Source organism: Xenopus tropicalis, chromosome 9 (genome assembly GCF_000004195.4).
Source record: "Xenopus tropicalis strain Nigerian chromosome 9, UCB_Xtro_10.0, whole genome shotgun sequence".
NCBI classification, from domain to species: Eukaryota; Metazoa; Chordata; class Amphibia; order Anura; family Pipidae; genus Xenopus; species Xenopus tropicalis.
In genome coordinates, this window is record NC_030685.2 from 67,578,155 (window position 1) to 67,604,186 (window position 26,032).

Sequence of the window (26,032 nt, forward strand, 5' to 3'; positions counted from 1 at the left end):
TATTTCAGACCATATACATATAGCCAAGCAACACATTATCAGCAGGTAATACTTAAAACTATATATTTTGAATACATATTAACTTTTTTAGGAGTCTTGGAATGATGATAAAGAAGACTGTTCACTTTCTTTGTCTATAGTACACATAAATACTGCACCCTAGTAACATAAATAAAAATAAATACATTTCTTACATAAGTCAGTACAATTAAAATCTTCCAGTTTCAGCCTAACAGCCCATTTTGGACATTTGCATATTTAATAAAATGTAAGTAGCACTTAAAATGTGCAAAACAGCAGCTCCCTTCATGCTAATCGTTCCAAAAGGGGCTAAAGTCACAAACGTGCCAAGATATAATCTTGTATTCTTTTCCCTCGGGAACTTTTAGTTTAAGGGGCAAAAGATGTTAACATTGTGGGCATTGCTCAGTTTGAAGCGTAGTGGGCAGGCTGCCATACTGACATATTCAAATGAATCTGCCTACAAAGACAAATAGTGAAGCTTTCAAGAGCCTGTTCTGATTGTGCAACAGAAAAAAAAACGGTGGAGGAGGAAATGGGGGGAGATTCATGCAGGTGCTAAGGAGAAAGCTTTCTTGCACATAATTTGCCTTTCCTAGACATAAATACACAGCAGTTTATTTATTCACCCTCTGTCTGTAGAATGGCACTAACATGACAACTGCAGTGCAACCTACACACATATATACGCAGTGCAAATATACACTGAACTTGTTTTGTTTTAGACATAAAATTGGAATTAAAAAAACAACTATTAGTTCACAGATAATGCAACATTTTGAAACTGCTTTTAAACACAAATGTACCAGTTATAGTTTGGATTTGGTCAGATCATTTGTGGAGAATTTAGTATTTGGCTGAAGCCATAAACTATGCCAACTGGTTTAATCACAAAAAAAAAGTTTTTGATATTTCTTTAACTAAACAGGGAAACAATAATTAAAAGTATACCCCTTGTTTAACACAAGTTCATTGAATCACAGAAAATCTATAGGTTTTGTTATATATTGAACTAAAATTGAAAATGTAATCTATTCCATGTTTGGTCCTTGCAAGGTAGGTTATTAGATTGTCAGTATATATGCCCATTTCTTCAGCCTTGGTTGTGACAAAGCAGGAGTCTATTATGTAGTGGGATTATCTGTGTACTGGAAATCAAATTATCTACCTTGCAAGGACCAAACATGGGGTAGCTGCAATTTCCCATTTTACGTAAAAAAGATGCAATGCAAACCCTAGCTATTAAATCAGGTATGGATTGCCTTAATGTAAGGACAGGTATGGGACCTGTTATCCAGAATGATTGGGATAAGGGGCCTTTCTATAACTGGACATGAAATAAACCCAATAGTATTGTTTTGTCTCCAATAGGGATTAATTATATTTTAGTTGGGATCAAGTGCAAGGTACTGTGTTATTATTACAGAGAAAAGGGAATCATTTAACCATTAAATAAACCCAATAGGGCTGTTCTGCCCCCAATAAGGGGTAATTATATTTTAGTTGGGATTAAGTGCAAGCTACTGTGTTATTATTACAGAGAAAAAAAAATATATATTTTTTTATTCACATTAAGTCTATAGGAGATGGCCTTCCCATGACTAAAAGCTTTCAGGATAATGGGTTTTCAGATAATGGATCCTATACCTGAAATTTCAGCTGTGTTAACTACTACAGGTATGTGCCTTGTTATTCAGAAAGCTCAGGACCTGGGGTTTTCCAGATAATGATTCTGTAATTTGGCCCTCCATACCTCAAGTCTACTAATAAATCATTTAAGCATTAATTAAACCAAATATTATTGTTTTGCCTCCAAAAAGAAATCATTATATCTTAAGATACTTAGATCTTAAGAATTGATACAAATAAAAACCATACTTCTGTTTCTAGCTTGTATCAGAAGATTCAGAAATCAAATATCAATTGTTACTAGGGATGCACTTTTCTGGGTTCTGCCGAACCCCCCCTGATGGATTCTGCCGAATTCCGAACCGAATCCTAATTAGCATATGCGTAGCGTGGGATTCGGTGCATCCCTAATTGTTACTGTATATTTTATGCACAGATTTTCCTACAAGCGAAAATGTTTTTGTTACAATTAAAAATAGCAGCAGTAGTGGAGTACAGATTCTAATTTGCAATTTGTACTGGCCAGATTCAAGTCAACCTTTTAATTCATCTGAAATAAAAGGTAGTTTGGCCTAAAATAGCTGATCTGATGATTTAGCATCTCAGCACACATCTGGTTCAGAGAGAGACGACCACCCCAGTTAAGGAAAATGTCTCCTTTTTACATCACTTTCCTCAATCCCAACCAGGAAACGGTCTCTTCATGTTTGTAATTGAGTAAATCTTACAAGGCAGGTTATTGGCTCCAGTCAACCTGTTGATAAATGCCTCTGGTTATATTTATCAAGCTGTGCCTTTATTACATATAAGTTGAACCCTGCATGCACATTCTTGCAGCATTTACTATAAACACTGTACATTTAAAAGGCTGAATTGCCATCAAAATAAGAAAAAGTACATCCAGCCAAAGTACACCATTCCGGGGAATTAGGCAGCTCCCTTGTTAAAGCACTGCTAGATGATCCAAAGGAATTTAAAATCATTATGTGTTTGTACTTAAACATGTTTATGAGCAGTAGACGTTGATCTTATCTTTTCAGTTCATAAGCAAATATAACTTTCTTGAGATATATGAAAAGCCAGAGAGCATCTGATATTGAAGACGTTACAAAACTTCAAAGCCCCTGTAATTGTATAACATACTTAAACATAATCTGGAAAACATTTATTTTTTTTTAAGCAAGCATGCTTTACTGATTAACATGACTGATACATTTCAGACACCCAGGCGAAGAATCTTGGCTGACCGTCCTTCAGAGCTCGACGGATTCCATAAGTTACCACGCAGACATAATGGGCAATGATAAATGAACTGTGAAGTGCAAGTCATTGTCTCGGCACCCCAATGGCAAAATACAACAGTGACATTTTTAGACCAAACACAAGGTCACATCCCAACTAGCCCTTCCTCTGAGACCAGATGCTTTTTTTTTTTTTATAAAGCTTTAATACCTATGCAGCTTATTAAGCAACTATTATGCTTTGCAGTACAGGTATGGGATCAGTTATCTGGAAACCAATTATGCAGAAAGCTCAGAATTACAAAATGGCCATCTTCCACAGACTCAATTTTAATCAAATAATTCAGATTTTAAAACATGACCTCCTTTTTCTCTGTAATAATAAAACAGTACCTTGTACTTGGATCCCAACTAAGATATAATTAATCCTTATTGGAGGGAAAACAATCCTATTGGTTTTAATTAATGTTTTAATTAATGTTTCAATTATTTTTTTTAGTGAGATACTTAACACGGAAAACCTCAAATCCCATACCTGTATATTCTACACCTTTGCAGGGTATTTAGATAAGAGCAGAATTGTTATGGTTGTGTAATGCTGGCCATACACCCCCCATTATCCCCCTTAAGAACGCAATATCGAGCTAATCCGATCGCTTAGCCCAAAAACTGAAATATGAGCTGATGCGGTTCTCAATCCGATGAGAAAACAAACCCTGCCCGATTTTTGGCTAGATAGAGGTTAGGTAGGCCCATCGGAGGGTCCCATAGACGGGCAGATAAGCTGCCGAATCTAAAGGTGGCCATAAACTGTATGATCCACTCATTTAACAAGTGAGCGGATCGGCTCCTGATATACCCACCTAGGTGGGCCATATTGGGCTAATTCGAATTGAAATCAAGATGCCACCTTCACTCTAGGGTCCTTTCAGGCATGCAAAGGTTTTCCTGAACGCTTCAGGTGTGTATATTAGCCCCACCAAGCGATTGACAAAGAGCAGGATAATACCTGCAGGTCTTAAAAGACAGCCATTCGGTTCATATTCAGCCAGGTTCTCTTGTACTTGGGTGACCCACAGTCTGTAATTTTCTCATCTCTGACCTAAGCTTTCATTTCACTAAACATAGTACCTGCCTACTCTCTGCTTGGCCTTTCACTAACTTTTCTGATCTTCTTGTTCATTTACTTCATGTCTGCGTTATTTGTTTCCCCTGTATAATCAGTATTTTAGAAGTGGTTACTGATTGCTAAACTGGAATTATGCTGCCTTATTACAACTGGTTTAGCCTTGATTAACTTTTTGCAGTGTGGTTAACAGGTAATACAGGTGGTTAATTGTTGGTAGCACCGGCACGGGGGACCTCTTTTCCCTAAAAGAGTACAGACAAAACTGACCATGATTGTAGTTTAATGGGGGCAATTGCATATATAATCAGGTGGGTGTATCTTAAGGGGTTCCTCACTAACGAAAGAATCACACAGAGGAGCCTTACGTTAAATACTGGTGTATGTTTCCTTTTTCAAGGCAGTTAAGTGGTGCTGAAACACTAGTACAATAGTAACAATCAAAAGATTAGAATTGTTCCAAGGGAAACTCAGACCATTGTTTGCAAAAGTATAGCTGCAATGTTCTCAATAACCAGAACTAAAGAAACTTCCTTTGCTTCCCCAAGTAGTCTTTGCGACCCTTCATGGACCCTTTAATTACTTCAGACTATTCTATGGGCAGCAGTACTTGCATATAATAGACTGCTTTTCTCCACTGCCAAGTGCTTACAAAGCAATTCTTGAAATAAACCCCAGCTAAAAAAGCACAACTGAAACCACTGACCACCTTGAAACTAGTTGAAACAGAAAATTAAAATGTGCCTTTCACAGGATTAACAGTATTTGTGTTTTTCACTTTAATGCATAAAATATTTGATGTACAGATTTTTTTCTGAGGGAAACTTTAGGACTCATAAAAAGAGCCCACCAAGCGAGAGAAGAAATGAAACACTTTAAATATTTGTGTGTGTAAGAACTTGCTGAATTAGTACAATAAAAATAAAGTATATTTAATGCTGTACCTTCTATTGTGAGATAATTATATTTTCCACTTCTGAAACAAACCAATTTATGAAACCACAACTGAATTAATAAGTGCAACATCCATACAAACACCCTATCAGTTCTTCGTACTCAATGCCTTTAATACACATTTCTAATAATAAAGTTGTTTAACTTTCAAATCAACAATCTGGACGACTGCAACAAGCTCAGGGCAAACAATTAAACAGAATATATATAGATTGGACAGAGCAAAAACAATACCTGTGATGTCCAAAATATTGGAAGCAGATACATAATATCTGTGGACAGTTTCCAAGAGCTGGGCGCCGTGACCTTCCCCTTGAAATGGTGGCAAAACCAACATCTGACTGCAAAGAAAATGTCAAAAGGTAAAATAAAGCAGTGTTTATAAGAGGGGTGCCCAAAAGTTAGATTTCGATCTACTAGGAGATTTTTAGCTGGTTATCAACAGAACACAGCAGCTCTTCATGGTCTACAAACAGTTCCATAAGATCCCTCACTGGTTACTTCCCATTGACAATGTCTTTAGAACCATGCCTGGTTCATATACATTAAGCACTGTTTTTAGTGTAATCCATATTTACATGTTGCACCATCTGAGGTGTTACACCCAATTACTTTACTGAAAATACACATTAAATTGCTAAATACTGGAAACATGAGGTGCATCTGTTCCAGGTGTTTTCAAGAAGCTGAATAGCAATGTATGCTGTGACAAACCTGGACTATTATTCTGTGCTGCGCTGCTAAAGACTTTGTGGACCAGTACAAACAGAGCTCACTGAAGGTAAGTATATTTATTATTATATATTTTTTGGTGCTATTGACTTAGATGAGCTCTGCACTGTGGTTCACACCAATCCATTACCTCACTAATGCCCTATTACATATTGCAATGGGGGCACATTACTTCACAGGGGGCATTCTATTGATTGTTGGAACTGAAACACCAGCAATATTGTGGTGCATAACTCTACTGCTGAATCTGCAGCATGCTTCTTATGGCACATTTGTACACCTATTGCACCGCTATATTATAGGTTGAATATTTTTAAAAGGAAGGTAAGGCCATCCCATTAGGTTAAGTAATTCTGTAAGAATCCCTAAAACAATTAAGTTTCCAATATGTATGCATTATTTTTTTTCTTACTGTTTTAAGATAAGCAATCTGGTTTCTATCCCTCCAACAGGCAACCTCAGTAAGCCCTACCTAAGCTGTTTAAGAAACTTAAGCAGCAGCCGACCATACCATTCCCTCAACACAGATGAACCCCATGGAAACAAAGAATACACATCTAGCGATGAGCATACTTGCTTCTAATTGGCTACTACTGCGTCCAGAGGACTGTGTGATGCTGGACGCACCATTAGCGTGGGCCGTGGTAACATGACGCACGGGGCAGAGGACAACGCTGAGGCAGACAGGTAGTAGCCAGGAGTGAGGATGCAGGGGGGGCGGAGGCCGGGTAAATGACCTTGGGGGGCTGTAGTTTAAGGACCCCTGATCTACTGCAATCAAAAGTGTACATATAAAATAAAAACAGGAATTTATTGAGGCACACCTAAAATACACATAAAAACATTTCTGAATGTAAGAGGCCCCTTTTTTATATTTAATAACAATTTGTAATTACCGCTTAACACAATTGATGTGCATGTGACAATGCACACAAATGTACAGCATATATTAGGGCTCTGGCACACAAGGAGATTTGTCGCCTGCGTTTTTTCCCCCCGGCGCTTTGGCGTCAAGTCGCCACGACAATACACACGAAGAGATTTCATGCGAGTTGAGCTCCAGGTGATCTGCTACCCATGGTACCACTCAACAGTTACCCCTCCCACATGTTTACTCAAGTCACTCAGAAAAGGGTCTGTGTGCGATTTGAAACAGCAGACGACTTGAAGGAGCCTCGTATGTTTTGACGCTGGTGATTTCCATTGGTTAACATTGGCGTCTTGTCGCTAAATCGCTCTTTTAAAAATCGTTGGCGACAAATCTCCTCGTGTGCCAGAGCACTTAAAGGGGATGTACAGTCATCAAATTAAGTTGGTCTCTGAAGTAATCCAATTGTTCTCCTACTACACAGTCCTCTGGGTACAGAGTAGCCAATCGGAAGCAAGTATACTCATCGCTAGATGTGTATTTTTTGTTTTGATGGGGTTCAGCTGTGTTGAGGGACCGTGAACTGGCCCCCTATTTAAAAGGTTTGAGGACCCCTGCAGTAGATGGTGAAAAAGGTTTGATATTTTTTTTTATGTCAATTGCAAGAGAGACTGCAACCCTACTTAAGGTCCCCATACACTCGCCAAGCGAGGTGGGGATATCGGGGAGCTTGAACTTAAAAAAACGACCGGATTATGTAGGCGGCAATGGGGCAGTCGGTTCGGGGACCGCATCAACAAGCCGATGCGGCCACCAATCCGACTGAATCTTTTTAACCTGGCCGATCGATATCTGGCCAATTTCAGGCCAGATATCGGTCGGCCAGCCCGCTCGTTTCTGCCCCTACACGGGCAGATAAGCTGCTGAGTCGGTCCAAGGGACCGATATCGGCAGCTTCTATTGGCCCGTGTATGGGGGCCTTTACTCTTATTTGCCTATAGAGCAGTGATTTTGCTGTGTGATTTAGGAAATGGGTGGCCAGGAATAAATGGCTGCAGCAATGGCAATCTCAGGGAATGAGCCCTTTGCATGAGTAAACAAAGTACTTATTCATTAGAAATGATATAATACTAGAAACTAGCTATTAATATTTATAAAACATAATATGAGAATCATTTTGTCATATTGCGCACAAGTATATTCTTATATAAAATGAAATTGGTTTGCATGTCTAAGCCCAGAGGCCAACAGACAGTTGAGCCCAAGGGTAAAATTGGTAACTTATGTGGTTGTGAAATATATTTTACTGCACAATAAGACACATCCGCACATTTCAAAAGATTAAGATCCTTCAATTACTGGTCTTTCTAAAAAGAAATGGTTGTTCTGGCCCTAATTAACAAGAGACTTTTTCTTGCCTTTGTTCCCCGCAAACTGCATACAATTAAAGCCAGTACAAGGATCTTCAGTAAGAAATCACCTATGAAATAAAAGAAGGGAGGGAGAAAAAGGCACGTGTTACACTGACAATTACCTTACACGTGGCCGGGTTTTGTCTGGGTACACGTAGTAATTATAGACTGTCATGTAGCCTACGGTTGCATAGAGTGTAGCTCCATCCTTATTATACTTCTCAAATCTGCAGATAAAACAGAAAGCCAAGCGGGTCAATTACAGGCGTGCTCCCACGCAGGGTCCATTTTCCTTTCCCATTCTAAGAGTGAATTTCCAGTGTCAGCAAGCTACTCTGTGAGGGTTCTGTGGGTACACCTGCTATATTCTGAATGCACAATTCACTTAATTGGTGAGCTGCAACTTGGATAAATCAGACCTCTTTGCATCACTTCAGTGCACTCGCCTATTGTGCAGATGAATGGGTGGCAAGTAAAAGGAGAGACAGGCAAAGCTCATTTTACTGTTTAAGCCTACATGGAGAGCTCCAGTGGACAACAGCGTTTAATTCAGCACTATTCTGAAGGTCTCCAAAAAATAATGAAAGAAAGCAACGAGTCTTGTAAACAATGGTTTGTCTTGCCTGGGAAAAAAATATCATTATACTCTTACTGCATAATTGGTGACCACAAATTAAAATTCAGGCTTTGAAAGAGAAGGAAGGGCTTTATGTTGATTTAGAGTAGTACTTACACTAGAAAGTAGTCCCATTTCTCGTCATCTACATCTATATAGCTAGCAGTTTCAATAAACCACATCAAGAAGGTTTGGAGTCTTTCATGGTACTCTCGAAAGCCTGGACATGTCATGTCAGCCTAGGGAAAATGTCGTGAAAAGTCAGATGGGACTCTCAGTCTTGGAAACCATTGACAGTAATTCAAGCTGGGAAGGCGGCCATCAGGGCTAACATGTTCACAAAGCAAAGACCACTGAAACTCCAAGTCATGACTATGTATTTAAGTGTATCTTTCCAGCATGTAATCAGCCTGGTTTATTGGTCCTTTTTCCAAAATTTCTATAAGATTCAACACTTGCCCATAGGAAAATAGCACTTGCATGTATTGTTACAACTTAACTCAACTTTAAAATAAATTCTGCAAAATATATATACCTTATATATCTGATATGTGATATCTTCACCAGCCTCTTCATTGTGAACAGTGTAAGTGTGAACAACGGTCCCCATAGGTTTAAAATTCACCTCTTTTTCCAACAAAGATATAAAATCATCGGAACCACAACAAAAACCCGAAGGAATGAGTTCACGGATTTTATTTTCAACATCATCTGGCTTAAAAAGAGAAAAAAAAGAGAGTAGAATTTAAGCGATATGGATAGTATAAGAAAAGTACTATGTGCATTGCTGGCCATAACACAGGCTTAAATATGGCTGCAGAAATGGAAGTTCTTGAAATGAGAGGGTATAGTCCAATGTATACATTTGATCAGGCTGTAGACAGATATCTTTTGGGATGACTGGAGAGCCCATTTTGCAAAGACCATGTTGGGAAGTGATGTCCAGAGGATCTACATGAGCACCCTATGTAATTAAATTACTTGCCAGCTGATTGACACTGCCAGATAGAGCCTCTTGTAGCCTATCCGTCCATGTAGGGCTACCAAATAGCCAATAACAGCCATTATTTGGAACACAGACTTTTTTATGCTTGTGTTGCTCTCCAACTCTTTTTACATCTGAATGTGGCTCACAAGTAAAAGGTTGGAGACCCCTGCTCTAGAAGCTTTAATAACACTCACTAAGTGATTTCAGGATGTAAAACACAATCTGTCTTTTGTAAAAAAAAATATCCTTCAGGAGAAAAAAAAACAACTCCTGAGGTCTTGCTTAATTCTACACAAGTTATTATTTCCTCTGTATCTCCAATATACTGCATGAAAGTGTCAGTACTATAAATATGGTGTACATATCACATGGATAAATGGCAATAGTTTTCCCATTCTAAGTAGAAAGCTGAATCATAAAGGGCCAATTCTAAGGGAAGACAGATAAGTTGTTCATGACATGTGAAATGCCTCTTAAACTAATGGCCAACAACTGGGGTGGCAAGAAGCAGATCAAAAAGTCAAACACTACTGGCTTGTGATAATATTAAATATTTTCAGGTCCCTAAAAGCTATGCTAAGTATGTATAACTTTATGCTATCACTGTTAAGTTCCTATATTGAATATATAAATGCAAGCAAGTAGCACAACTTTGCAAAAGGCAATATATTCAGGCTTATTTTTAGGTATTATTTATGTGTGCTTTTGATGTGCATCAGGTTTCAATAAATGCTCGAGTCACAGGTACTACTCCAGAATCCACACCTACAGGAATAAAAAACATATGCATTTTTTGTTCCTGTACTGTAGGTGTGGATTCGGGAGTAGTACATGTCACTTAAGAGCATTTATATATATATTTATATTCCCACAGTGTTTTCAGCACTCCCATGCCACTGAACACTTTCTTTCAGAACTTTTTACCGAGTGCCATCAGTAGTCAGTCCAATACAGCATACCCATGAGCTGAGGCACACTGGAGTTTTAGTTAAAAAAAAAAAAATAACCTTTATTACATCATTACAGGCTGACGTTTTGGTTTCCATATTGGACCTTATATTATTTATTTAAACTGATTTCCTTTTTATCTGTAATAATAAAACTGTACCATGTACTTGATTCCAACTAAGATATAATTAATCCTTATTGGAGGATTAATTAATGTTGTGTTGATTTTTTAGTAGACTTAAGGTATGAAGATCCAAATTATGGAAAGATCCCTTATCTGGAATGCCCTTGGTCCCGAGCATTCTGGATAATGGCTCCTATACCTGTATTTATATATATATATTTGTAAAAATAACAGGAACGAGTAACAAAAAATGTAAATACTTTTGGCAGAAATCACAAAAAACTAAATAAGCAGCACTTACTTATGGAAAGACAAAGTGCAAGTCAAGATCATCAATTTAGGATTACAAGCATTTACAACTTTTGTGAAAGGTTTTATGCAGATTTCCAACAATAAAAGAGGAAATCCTGTCAGACAAATTGTAATCAGAGATTAGACGTAAGCTTGTTAAACAAGCGTTGTCTCCCCGCAGACCGTCAGCTAAGCAGACTCCATATTCTTTTTCAAATCCCCTAAGGCCACTTCAATGAATACATTTACTACTTATCTTTAACCATGAATATTTGATGAACTATACACAATAACATATTACAGCTTCTCACCAGGCAATAAAATGTAATGAATTGGTCTCAACTTAACAAAATCGTGCCCCTTCAATGCAGTTTCTAAAAGCCGAACACTGCATTCAACAAAATGAGCTTGCATCCTATTCAGTTGGCTTCTTTCTCTCTGTGTAGGGGAGGGCAATTAAACAATAAAGCCAGGTTTTAACTCAATGGAGTCTGCCGGAGTTCAGCTGGAATGTTTGTATTGTATCTATATCCACAAGGGCTGACACAAGAACACTTTGTGTTAACTTACTAAGCAGCCCTTTCACACCGTTTACATGCATGATGAGTATTAGTTCAAAACCAAGATTCTTGCTACTTGCCATTCAAAACAGGGAAATTAAGATGCTCAGAACAAAATACACTACAAAAGGCTAATGCAACATGCTACTAATTCCTGTCTTTTCAGGCTTTATCCCCGAGTTGATGCAATGCACCTGCAGATGAATAGCACTTTATTGTGTATTACATCTGTAGGTTAGGGAAGCAATAATGGAAGGGGGCACCAACAATTTTATTCTGCTTGGGCCCTCCAGTATTTACATTCAAGTCTCTCTTTTCCACTTTCAGAACGAGACCAACACAGCGCTCAGCAATGACCCCTGCACTCTTTCTTTTGCCAGTTACATTTGAAGTCATTAATCTTCTTCCTCTTTTGCACCATTCCCAAGACATATAAATATAATATTATCTACCCGTCACTCTCCAAGAGCACAAACAGAACATTTTCTAATAGATATAAATGCATTTAATTTAATAAACTTTGCACTTTCCAAATATTAAAAGGATTACTAGCTCTTCCTTAACTATTTTTAATTTCAGTAGGAATAATAATCTTCTAGCCTTTGGAGAATGTCTTTGCTATTGAAGTGGCCAGTCCTATCTTTTAAAAAAAAATATAAAGAAAACAACTGTTTTCTGACAGCAATACAGAACAGGAGCTTCTGTACTGCTGTCTACTTAAAGGAACAGTAACATCAAAAAATTAAAGTGTTTTAAAGTAATTAAAATATAATGTGCTGTTGCTCTGCAAAAAACTGGTGTTTTTGCTACAGAAAAGCTACTATATAAATAAGCTGCTGTGTAGCCATGGGGGCAGCCATTCAAGCTGGAAAAAAGGAGAAAAGGCACAGGTTACATAGCAGATAACTAGTAGATAAGCCCCATATAATGGGGGTTTATCTGTTATCTGCTAAGTAACCTGTGCCTTTTCTCCTTTGAATGGCTGCCCCCATGGCTACACAGCAGCTTACTTATATAAACTATAGTCGTCTTTATGAGGCAAACACACCAGTTGTAGCAATGCAGGGCAACAGTACATTATATTGTAATTACTTTTATACACTTTAATTTTTTGGTGTTACTGTTCCTTTAAGAGATACAATCCCTACCCCAACTAAATCCATATATTTTAAGTTGCCACATTGGTTTCCAGTAAACTGCTGGAGGCTAAATTTCCACATTAGTGGTGAGAACGCCGGGTGCCGCTTTTAGCCAGCTACTTGTCACTGCTACTAAACGCCAGAAAATACCCTGCCATAGACAATACCTCTGCTAAAACACACGTATTGAAAATGATCAGTAATTATTAGCATTGTCTATTTTGTAGCTCCAAAAAGTAGGTGGCTACAAATAGGTTTGTGTGTCTTAGCTCTATCATAGCATAAATGGGCCGATACTGATATAGATCATATTGATGCTATATCCCAACATTTGGGCAACAAACTAATGGAAACAGTGTTTATTTGAATTTATACACAGCTTTTATGTATGTATGTATATTTTTATTTATATCTTTCTATGATTAATCAAATTATTTTTTAACATACAATGAAAATAATATGTAATTAAGAAATCAATTATGAATTGAACTGTCCACAAATAAAACTGGTCATAAACTGACCTTTATTGGCCTTTAGTAAATACACTAGATTGTCAATCCCTGTTTTAAAAGGCTGATTGGTATATCCGCTGGAAGAGCTTCCAAATATCAAGATTCAACAAATGGAAAAGTGGGTAACCAAAATGGAATTCCATCTTACCTCTTCTCCTGGTAGGGAAAGTACTGGGCAGATGTCTTTAGTGGGGAGGATGGGTGACGCCAGAGGGCAGGATGTTATGGGGCGGGGCTGATGTCAGTGGGTGGGGCAATAATATCATTGACAGGACTGGACAATTCGATGATCATTTTGATAAAATTTTGAGCGTGTTTCAGAACTCTGAAAAGTGGACAAGCAGTTTTGAACTGGACAGGTAGCAATACTAGTAACCAAGTAGATTCAATGTACAAGGAACATTTCAATCACTCTTTTGGCCAGCCCAAATAATATCTTAGCCTCTTTGTCTTAATTAGATATTAGATGAGGAGACAGACCACTATTCTGGGCCCATTAACAGTCCAACAGTCATGCAAATTGGCCAAGAGAGGCAAAGCCATCAGCTTTGCCCACATGGGGCTCATTCTTGTCCCTGGGATAAGCACAGACCAAGAATCTGCTCCTATGCTTTAAAAATCTGAAAGTTGTGTCTGTACCTGGAGGCACTGCTTTGGCCTGGGTGCAGGCACAGACAGTGTATTTCAGCCCAGAACTGCATACTTGAGCAGTTTCCAGCTGAAATATGTTCCATAGGATGGATTCTCAGCCGGTGCATATCCGCTTGGTGTTTATACACTCCGTGTGGCGCTAGCCTTGATGGGCACACAAAAAGCCAAACTCCTATGCATAATGGCTTATACAGTATAGGTTCTAAGAACTAAGCATATGTCTCATTAAAAAAAAATGTGAGAATGTCTTTCCAAGCAATCTGTCTTTTGGTTTGAATCCCTTTTGACTTTATGCCATGAAAACTATGTTAATTCCCCAGTTACAATGTAATCCTTGGGTAAGGCTCATGTTACTGCTGCAGATCTATTCACATTCAGGAATGTGTGTGAATGTTCCAAATAGAAGGGAGTTATGCTAAATGTTTAGTTGACAGACAAAGAAAACAAGTGCAGGACAGGAAGGACACTTATACACAATGTTAGCATAGCATGGGAAGGAGAATAATAAAGGTACAGCTAACATAACGCTTTCCAATTTACAGGCTACATTATGAAATGTGATTAAGCCAGGCATAGGTCCTGGATGTCATAACTGGAGCCCCAGGAATTCAAATGTTCCTGTTTTTTGTCTCTAATACATTAATATCCATTCATAACAATGGTGATGATCCAGTCCTTATAGTACAAAGTCAGCAACCCAATGTCCTGTATAGAATCTCGTAAGCAAGAAGGGCTTTTTCAGCTGTTTTCTCCGAGTACTTTTGTGGGCAGGGTGCGCCTAAACCTTCCCACAAAATGTGTGTGGATACCGGCCTGTACCCACCGCAACCTTGCAATTCCCCACTTTTGCCTCCAGACTTTGCTGTAGATTTGCGCTTGCATGCCCAATCCCTAAAGGGGGCAGGCATGGATCTATGACTACCGAGGCTCTGCAGTTTAGAGTCAGGTAAGGGTTGGGTGTGGGTCTACTTTTTGTTGACCCAAAAATCACTACTGAGTACTTAATTCTTCCTGTTTGGTACTCACATTCCCAACAGAGGATCTAGCATGCTTTTTGCTTAATGGTCAGTTAACATCCCTTTAAAACTTAATCAATTGCCATCACATGATACCATTACATTTTATTACCATTACATTATTTATACAAGGTTAAAAAAAATATGTAATGGTTCAGATTTTATATAGTTCATATAGCAGATAGAGCAATGCTTTATTTCATTGTCTCTGCTAATTCACCCCTCTCATTGTTGGCTAACAATAAAAATACATTGTAAGCAAGAGAAGTGTTCATGAGCAATAAATTAGGAAGTTACAGATAGATAGAGATAACTTGTGGAGATAATAAAAGTAATTAATGTTAATTAGGGTGGGTTGTAAATAGTCCAGGGGTCTGGATTTAGTCAGTTCACATAGCTTGACATGAAACCTGACCCCACATTAAAGTTCTGTAACTATATGTTTGAATTCATAAATCTTTCTTTCTCATTCAGTTTTAAAAGTTCCCTTTTAAAATTGAGACCTTCATGTCCTGAAGCCTGTGGTCTTGACTGCATAACTGTTGTCCCACTGTTATATCACACGCTTTGGTCTCAATTATATGTCGTTGATGGTTCATCCTTGTGCGTAGTTTTCCCCCCATTTCTTCAATATACATTTCTTCTGTAGAGCACTTATTATCATGCACACCACATTGGAGAAAGCACATGAACAGTCCCAAATGGTGTTCACTTTTTGTTTAATTGGTATTACACAAAAGAGGTAGTTCAAGGAATATTCCTTTAGTCTGGTATCTGTATGGGGCATGGGTTGAAGGTCTCTGGCTATTTTTCTAATAATGTTAAGCAGTGGGTTGTAGGTGACTACAATAGGTCACCTGTCTGTCTTTTCTTTGTATTCCAAGAGTGTCATCAGTAACCTGTGGATGGTAGCCCTGATTAACAAAAGTCATCCATAGGGAATGGAGATGTTTATTTCTTTCATCAAGGTTTGAGAAAATCCAGTTGTATCTCAGATCCTGGCTAAAAACAATTGCTTTTTTTAATGTGATGTGAATAGAGACTGTTCCATCTAACATATACAGGATGGTCTGTTGTTTTTTGGTATAGGGATGTTTGTATGATTCCATTTTACATATAGATGGTGGTATTCAGGAAATTAATGTGTGAAGAGTAATGGTTAAGGTTATGGTTGATATTAGGAAGAAATTGGTTAAATTCTCTGGTGGAATGTCAATTTTTTCTGATGCCGTCCATATGATAAGTATGTTATCTATATACCGTAAATAGGTCAAAGGCCTGGTGTTGCAGGAAGCCAGGAAATTGTTGTCTAACTTGGCCATAATTTTTAATGACTATTTAACACATTAAGACAGGGCCTTAATTTGGGGTCAGGTTTCATGTCACACTATGTGACCTGACTGAATCCAGACCCCTGAACTATTAACAACCCACCCTTATTAATATTAATTACTTTTATTATCTCTACAAGTTATCTTTAGCTATTTGTAAATTGTATTGCTTATGAACACTTCTCTCTGATTTAACAGTATATACGTTGTGCCATTCCAGCTTTCATTTGTATTTTACCTCACAAAGGGGATTTACAGCTCTGAAAGCTTGCACTGTATTTTTATTGTTAGCCAATATATGTATCATTTCTGCAATGCTTTTATATTTATTTATTATTTTTGCCACCAGCTAACATGGTAGTACAGTTTTTGTTTTGTTATTTCCCTCTCATTGTTAAAACTAAGTTATCACAAACAGCACTAAAACAAAACCATGATTTTGCTACTTCACACAAAATGACACTGTTGAGAAGCTGAGCATAGGGGGTCATCCCAAGTTTCAAACAGAAAATGAGGTTTGTCTTTCATATAAGCTGAGGCTACAGGGCTGATAGTTAAATTATTCTGATGCTAACTGCACTGGTTTCTAAGCAGCTATGTATTAATAATCAGTATTAATCAGCCATATATTGCGATATTTATTTTCTATATATACAGTATATATAGAACATCAAAACATATTGTACACTTCTTTAGTTAGGCTTTAGATCTCCTTTAAAAGATTTCATTTTTTGTTGTTACTGTTTAAAATATTAAACTTGTTACACAATTTTCTAATTTCCCCTGTTATGCTGGGTAAGTTGCATCTGCTCTTTCTGCAAAAAATAAAAACCCACAAGGAAATATCATAGTTTAGAATAGATCCTATATTAGTCTAAGCCTTAACTAATCAGTCGAAGTCAGTGGAAGAGCAAAATATTAAAACAAACAGAATTCCACAAGAATCAGATATCCACATAAAGATGTTCCACATAATTACAGGAGCAGCAAACATCTGCAGCATTATGTAACCAGCTATGTTTTCTCCTGAAGTGACATCTTTTGGTGGATTTATAAGAGAGTACTATATACTCTGCTTCTAAGAAATCTCTGCCGATTCTGGAGTGGCATACACAGAAAGAGTATGGTCAGTACAGCCACAGTTGCATTGTTTGTGTCCCTTTTGTCACTTATATATAAAAGTTCAATGTTACTGTAAATATAAAAATAAACCATATATATGCAATCCTAACAATGCACTTCACTTTACTATAAAACATTTAAGCTGCACAAAAACATATTAAACATTTTACCTGGACCAAATCAAACTTATCGTCAACTTTAGAGCTGTACTCCACCCGAAACATATTAGATAAGTTTCCAGCACTGTAGTACAACAAGATCTTCAAACCTTTGTATCCAAAGGCTACCTCTCTGGAAAAAAAAAATTGCGTTAACCAACCTTTCCATACAATAGCCGGATGCTTAAAGGTTTGTGAAGCCTTTAATTTTTTCTATATTTTTTTATGAGTGTGACCTAAAACATCATGTGATTTTCAAACAGGTCCTAAAAGTTGATAAAGAAACCCTAGTGAAACAAAAATTTATTATATTTGTTCATGTATTGATTAAAAAATATATATGATTCAATAACATATCTGCTTGTGGCAAAAATAAGGGAATTGTGCTCCCGGTATTTGATGTGACCCACTTGTGCAGCAATAACTGCAACTAAATGTTTGCGGTAATCGTTGAGCACATCAGCTCTGAGGAATTTTAGCCCATTCATCCATACAGAACAGCTTCAGCTCTTCAATGTTGGTGGGTTTTCTCACATGAACTTTGAGAACCACTATACCTAATATTTGCAAGGTAAAGATGGCGTTCACGTTAATTTTTATCATGATGTTGTTTTTAATTATTCATTATTTTACATTGTTTCACAGCATCATGGTCTGCATAATACAAGAAGTTATTCCTTAAAATAACCCCTGACCCTTTAAAAAAAAAAGTAAGGCACCAACAAAGAAGTGGTCTAGACATGCAACACCATTTGTGGCAGTCTGCACCAGCCCAAGGCCACTACAAGCTTACAGCAGTGAAGATCTGTGCCTCTTAATATGTCCTCATAAGCTGAACATCTTTTTTGCTGATTCACAGCACATACTCTGGTCTACTATCATTTACTTCTGAGAATATCTAAAATCTGCTTCTCCACATCAGCTCATACCACAATGAACTACTGGTATGCTAAAGACAGCCTTACAAGACCCAAGATGGGGACTGCCTGTGGGCTTTGAACTAGCGATGCACCAAATCCAGGATTCGGTCAAGATTTGGCCTTTTCCGGCAGGATTTAGATTCGGCCGAATCCATGCCTCTGGCTGAACCAAACTGAAAAATCACATGACTTTTTGTCACACAAACACGGAAGTTGAAAATTTTTCCCAGATTTAACCCTTCTAAAACCCAATTAGCATATGCTAATTAGGATTCAGATTCGGATCAGTATTCGGCTGAATCCTTTACAAAGGGTTTGGGGGTTCAGCCAAATCGAAAAAAAGTGGATTTGGTGCATCCCTAGTTTGAATGCACAAACAGTTCCTGTGATAGAGCTGCTGTGCCTGTGTGTTGTTTTTTTAGGCATTTAGCTAAATCTTGTAGATAAAGTTGCAAATCTTTTACTCTGCCAGAAGAAATTAAATAGGATAACTGTATTTCCTATGAAGGTGCAAATACCGGTACTCCGCTGGATAACAACTTTATGGAACATATGATGTGTAGGTATGCTTTATGGTAACTAAGTGATAATGCAGAAAAATATACTTACTCGTCACCAAAAATCTGGTGGCTGTACTCTGGGTTAAATGTCATGCTCTCATCTTCGATGTCTTCTGGAAAGCGTACTGAACAGGAAACAAAACAGCAGATATAATCAGGACATGAAACACCACCTGTACATCTGGGAACAATAAAACACTGATTGAGGTTTTCAGGATCAAAACAAAAGAATTTTCTAGGGTTTAACCAAATTGGAAATAGAGGCATCAGTTTTGATTTTCTTGCAAGGTTGCACATCAAAGTTTATTAAACCTCGATAGTTTACAGAAAGACAATTTTAGAGCTGTTATAGTAAATCTAGGATTTTCCTGCACAAAACTGTGATGCAGGACCTAAAAGTAGCATCTCTTTAATTTTATACTATTTTTTCAGGGCCCTTAAAACAAATGAATATGAATAACTTTTTTAGCATGAATTATTTCCAGCTATTGTGGACAGGGATGCATTGACAGAAATTAGTGGACTATAGCACAGTACCAATTTTTTAGGCTTTATAATGTGGTTGATAGTTGAAGTTCTTTCACAGTAGAGATTTAAGTGACTTCTGGAATATTGTATAGCATTTTCCAATTTACCATTTGCCAAAACTCACATGCAGTTATTACATTTGGAACATTTTTGTGTATATATATATATATATATATATATATATATATATATACACACATATACCTTTTGCTTAGCACAGCCACAGCTATATGTTTCAAGATTTCTGTTCTGTATGGTTAATAATAAATTACCCCCTGTGGTTCAGGTGAGCCAACACATAGACCAGGAATGGTTCCAAATTAGGCCTGATACTTACCAAAGCACAAGGAAAGGATTGATCACTGGTACCAATTTGTTAGGTACTTCCCAGTGATTGTAATCACTAACCTCACTCACCAGGCCACCTCTCCTCTTTGCTGAAAAACGCTCCAGCCAGGGTACAATTCTATTGAGTATTGAATGATCACTTGTAACAACTCTGGGCTATGTATATGCACACCACAGTAAGGCTAATGTCCCACGGAAAGATTAGTTGCTGCGTTTTTTAAAAAGCGAGTTCCAGCGACAAGTCGCTCGTTTTGTCTCTACATAGAGAAGAATATAAATCACCAGTACCTAAACCGACAATACTACTTCAAATCGTTTATAGCTCCGAATCGCTATGAGACCCTTTTTTGACTGATTTTACAAAGAAAGCATTGTCATTCATAGCTACTGGAAACGCTGAAAGTAAATTAATGTAATTTCTAATTGTGGGATATATGACAGCTGGATTTGTGGGAAATAGAATTGCTCAGTTGTAGAAATCTCTAGTAATTTTTGTTAGGAAAAGACGAGCAACACGCTTTTTAAAAATCGCAGTGACTATATATCCCTGTGGGACATTAGCCTAAGTGTTTGGATTTTACTTTCCAAGATCTGATTTTACTCAACTGTGTGTGTTGCAGGGGAACCTCAGGGGATTCTAGGGACAGGAGGCAAGATCGTGGCTTAGCGCTCAAAAGAATAGTACCCCCCTTTTTTTTAGTTAGACCCGCTGAAAATTATAAGTAGATTGCAAATTTGCTGCATTCAAGTGTTTTTAATTGGTTTAATTTTATACTTGAGTTTTTTAATAAATCAGTACAAATTTGTTTGGTTAATGTTTTCATATTTTTTTCTATTTTGAAAAAACGAATTTTGATAATTAGGCTTTATTGTATCAAAAAAATAGCTAGTTGTTATTGTTTTAGGAATTTCACTGATATTAAAATGGCAATATATTCTGCCTGTTTCATAATGTTTTATACATTTTCACCAGAACATCCCAGTTAAAGGGAGCAAAACCATTCTAAATAAAATCTAATTTTACACTCCATAAAGTGTATATTAAAGTCAAGTTAAGGTAATAAACTGCATGATAACATACCTAATTTTAGCTTTATTGCTTCATTTGTGTCACATTTGTACTCGGCTAATTTCTTTTCCATAGCAGAGAGACCTAAAGAATAAGCAAGCAATAATTAGGGCAGCCAGTTAATAATTTTAGATAAATATGTATATTTGCACTTATGTATGATTAGATGCAGTCAAAATATCTAAAAACTCATAAAACTAATTGTGGGTTTGCAGACATTTTACCATCGCCCAACAATGTAAAAGCACTTTCCTATTTCAACACTTAGGGGCTGATTTACTAACCCACGAATCCGACCCGAATTGGAAAAGTTCCGACTTGAAAACGAACTGTTTGCGATTTTTTCGTATGTTTTGCGATTTTTTCGGATTCTTTACGAATTTTTCGTTACCAATACGATTTTTGCGTAAAAACGCGAGTTTTTCGTATCCATTACGAAAGTTGCGTAAAAAGTTGCGCATTTTTCGTAGCGTTAAAACTTACGCATTTTTCGTAGCGGTAAAACTTAACGCTACGAAAAATGCGCAACTTTTCGCGTAAGTTTTAACGCTACGCAAAATGCGCAACTTTTTACGCAACTTTCGTAATGGATAGGAAAACTCGCGTTTTTACGCAAAAATCGTATTGGATCCGAAAAATTCGTAAAGAATCCGAAAAAATCGCAAAACATACGAAAAAATCGCAAAGTACCGATCATTACGAAAAAAACGCAATCGGACTCCATTCGACCCGTTCGTGGGTAAGTAAATCAGCCCCTTAGGGGCAGATTTATGAAAATGTGAGTTTAAAGCTAAATACATAAGAACTCACCCACGTTCTATTCATTCCTATGGGATTTTTAGAAGAGTATTTATCAAATGGTGAACTCTAACTTCCACTCATTGATAAATGCACTTTTAAAAGTCCCATAAGAATGAACAGAACATGGGTGTTTATGTATTAAGCCCTAAACTCACTTCTTGACAACCAAGGGGAGCCCGGATTTTAAAGTTATCAAGGTAAATAATTCTACTTTAAAGTCTTACATATACATACATAACAATCAAACTATAACTAACAGTCAAACACGCAAGAGCCTGTAAAATTATTGCCTCTTCCATTTCATTTTGTCATGTTTCATAAAGCAAAACACTTGAGTTGGCATATTAAATAAACATTTAAAAAATAAAATGTCCCCAAGGGACAAAATGTAATCATTATATTTAAGTCAATGCTTACTATAAAAAAAATAATGGGATTGTAATATTTTTATTTTTGTAGAGTTGTTATGTATTGCTATGAAAGTGGGTACAATAAATTAGGGCTTAACCCCATACAATGTTAGTAATATACAGGACACTCGCTCCCTACACTGAAGGTGATGTCTATTGTGAACCAGAGGGGTCTTAATTGGAAAGAACATTGACCGAAAAATTAGAGTGGGTTTATAAGAAAGCCAAAAGCCCAACAACAGTTTGAGATCTCAGTATAAGTATGATCCCAATGGTGGCAAAATAAATATATATATTCGCCGGTGGGATGGCATATGAGGCGCCACAATTTCCCGAAGTCGCCTTGAGAGGAAACTTAGGCAAATCGCGGCGCCGCGTATGCCACCCTACCTGCGACTTACATTGTAGCCGGTGGGATGGAATTGCGGGGAGATTAGTCGCGGTGCAAATAATCTCCGTGTGTCACGGCCCATACTCTGCTAAAAAAAATATTTAAACAGTAATTAAACCCAATAGGATTGTTTTGGCTCCAATAAGGATTTATTATATCTAAGTTGAGATCAAGTACAAGGTACTGTTTTATTATTACAGAGAAAAAGGAAATCATTTTTTAAAAATGTGAATTATTTGGTTAAAATGGGTGTATGGGAGATGATTTTTCCATAATTCGGAACTTTCTGGATAATGGGCTTCCGGATAAGGGGTCCGATAACTGTACTCCAAGAATGTATATAATTCTGTATGGGACATTTGGCAGACATTTGCTTTCTTTGGTCAAACTTACATCAAGCAAATAAATTAGATTTGATTTGCTATAGGTTGCTTTACTTGTGCCTACTATTCACAACTATTCCTGTAAATCAAGCATATAATGTACTGTATATATTTGTAGTATGTACCTAAAAGGCTATCTGGTAATCTGGTTCTTTCTGTTTGGGCCTTGTACTCTTCATTTGCCATCTGACTTTACAGTACTTCCTGGTTGTTAGGCGTATCAGTTGAAATTTCAAGTTTGACAGCTGCAGGACAAATAATTTAAATAATTCAATAACCACAACAAAAAAAGAGAAGATAAATTTCAAACTGTGAGGAATAGAGACTTATACAGACAAAGGAGTTTCTATGTTTTTATTGTAAACTTGAAAAAAAAAAAAGCAGGACATTACGTCTCTCTTACTGATATTATTATCCCTTTCAGCTGATGAAAGACAATGATAATAATTCTACAAACTTTTCAGTGAAATAAATGGAAAATGCCACTCACTGTACATGAAAAATTGCTTGCCCAAAGCTATACAACATCAGTAACTGTATATAATATAATAATGCAACAGGTGTCTATATTTCCTTCCTACCATACCATCATTTCTTCAAGGAAGTTACGTTTTACAAAGTTAACATGTGTAATGCACAAATTGATATTTCTCTGTTGCAGTTGCTATCCAATGGAGTACCAATTGGTGATGTGCTGGCTGACCAGCACCCAACCTGGGGAGTCAGTAGTATTTGTAGGTATGAGTCCAACCCTGCCCATCTCTGACGTCATGAAGGGAGAAAGTTCCAAATTACGGAAAGGCCATTTTCTATAGACTCCCATTTTAAGCAAATAATTAAATTTTTTATAAATGATTGACTTTTTCTCTGTAATAATAAAACAGTACATTGTAGTTGATCCCAACTAAGATATAATTAATTCTTATTGGAGGCAAAACAATCCTACCGGGTTTATTCCCAAGGTATGGACATCCAAATTACAGAAAGATTCCTTATCTGGAAAACCCCAGATCCCGAACATTCTGGATAACAGGTCCCATATCTTCAGAGAACACAGTGACCTGTTTAACTTATAATAAGCAAAAGCCTAAAGGACCATAACTAGAAATGCTGTATTTTGTACACTGATCTTACTGTATAGGTATGGGATCCCTTATCCGGAAACCCATTATCCAGAAAGCCCGTCTCCCATAGACTCCATTTTAATCAAATAACTCAGAATTTTAAAACTGATTTCCTTTTTCTCTGTAGTAATAAAACAATACCATGTAATTGATCCCAACTAAGATATATATATATAATCCTTATTAGGTGCAAAACAATCCTACTGGGTTTAATTAATTGTTTATTGTTTTTTTTAGTAGACTTATGGTATGGAGATCCAAGTTATGGAAAGACCCCTTATATGGAATACCCTTGGTCCCGAGCATTCTGGATAACGGGTCCTATACCTGTATCAAGTTTAGTTTGGCAGCCCTTTAACAGTAATAATCCATGCTTTCAAAGTTGATCACAGCAGCTAATTTTTAAAAAATTAGTTATTTTTAAAAAGTATTTGCTTATAATTGAGTCTATGGGAGATGGCCTTTCCATAATTTGGAACTTTCTGGATAATGGGTCTTCAGATAACAGATCCCATACCCATACATAAAAATACCAAGCACGGTGATATTCAGATAGAGATCAGTGGGGCAGGCTGTCAGGGCCCCATACAACTGCCTGAATCTCCAATTAAAAGAAAAATTGTACATTTGATTAGGGAATGTGTTTGATTACATTTCACTTTACAGAATGGCCAATAAAAAAATGGAGACCCTAATCGAAAATTACAAATGCTGCGTGATCTCCATGGCTGTCCATCAAGCAGCTTTGGTACTACATAAACCAGAGCTGCAGTATGGCTATGGCTACTGGCACATTGGGCATTTTGTCTGTCACAGCTATCCAGTAAAATGTAGCACCATACAACACACCATTCCAACTCTTACCACTTGTAATTTTATGGCTGACACATAGAAGGGTGTTTATATTAAAGGGTGGGTCACCTTTAAGGAAACGTAGGTTATAGAATGTCCTATTCCTAGCAATTTTGCAATTGGTCTTCATCATTTATTTTCTAGTGTTTTTGAACAATTTGCCTTCCTCTTCCACATCTTTTCAGCTTTCAAATGGGGGTCACTGACCACCGCAGCTAAAAAATACTGCAAGCTTACAATTTTATTATGGTTACTTTTTATTCAGACTCCCTTTTAATCATATTTCTGTCTCAGATTCAAACCACTGGCTGGTTGCTAAGGTAACCAGGACCCTAGCAACTAGATAGCTAGTGCAATTCCAAACTGGAGAGTTGCTAAACAAAAAGCTACATGACTGAAAAACACAAATAAAAAATAAAATGATTGCCTACATCATACTAAAAGTCTATTTGAATGTGAACAACTGGGAGACAAACACCATTGATGATGTTGCTCATGGCAACCAATCAGTTCTTTGCTTTTGTTTTCTAATTTGCAGGTAACCGTTCAAATCAAATTGCTAATTGGTTGCTATAGACAACATCACCAGTGATGTTTGCCTCCAGTTATAATACATACACCACATGATGTCAACAATAACACATTAGCTTTAGAGTTTTTGCATGGTAACAGGAAGACAGGAGCATTGTGACTACCAGGTGACTGATTGCTGATTGGTTGGCCATAACGTCAACATTAACACATTGGCTGTAGAGTTTTTGCATGGCTACAGACAGGCAGGAGCATTGTGAGCAGGTACCAGCAGCAGTCCAAACACCCCATGTCCAATAAGCCTTAGAATGGAAAGGCAGTGGGTTTGATAACTCTGACGTATATACTATTCTACGATTTATCTTTTGACTTGTATCTATTTCAAGGCCCACAGGAAAGCTATTTCTGCCCTCTCCTAAAACCGGCCCTGACATCTGCCAGAATGCCCCAAACTGCTGTGCAAGTACCAGCCACAAGCTGCGCATAACATACTACATGTTCCACACTGCCCAACAGTCCCGATTTATTTTTTTCTAACACAGCCCGCTGTCCCGGAACGCTACTTACACGTCCGGCAACGCTGTTAATATCAATATCTTCTTGGCGCCAGTCTTCCAGGAAATCCCGAAGCTACAACTCACATCACGCGAGACTGTGATGTCACGACGTCACGTAC

At 37.3% G+C, this 26,032-nt stretch overlaps 1 protein-coding gene across 3 annotated transcripts in view; it reads right to left on the reverse strand.

Annotated features, from left to right (window-relative positions):
• The window catches only part of hat1 (histone acetyltransferase 1), a 38,330-nt gene extending 12,298 nt beyond the window's left edge, over nt 1-26,032 (reverse strand). Inside the window, exons 1-9 of one of the 3 annotated variants that reach the window (XM_012970070.3) lie at nt 25,924-26,032; nt 22,975-23,094; nt 20,877-20,948; nt 18,969-19,044; nt 17,452-17,572; nt 9,135-9,314; nt 8,717-8,838; nt 8,106-8,210; nt 5,206-5,312 (exon numbers count right to left, since the gene is read on the reverse strand). In XM_012970070.3, the coding sequence (XP_012825524.1) occupies nt 5,206-5,312; nt 8,106-8,210; nt 8,717-8,838; nt 9,135-9,314; nt 17,452-17,572; nt 18,969-19,044; nt 20,877-20,948; nt 22,975-23,035 (844 nt within the window). In that variant the 5' untranslated portion in view covers nt 23,036-23,094; nt 25,924-26,032. 3 annotated transcript variants of the gene reach the window in all.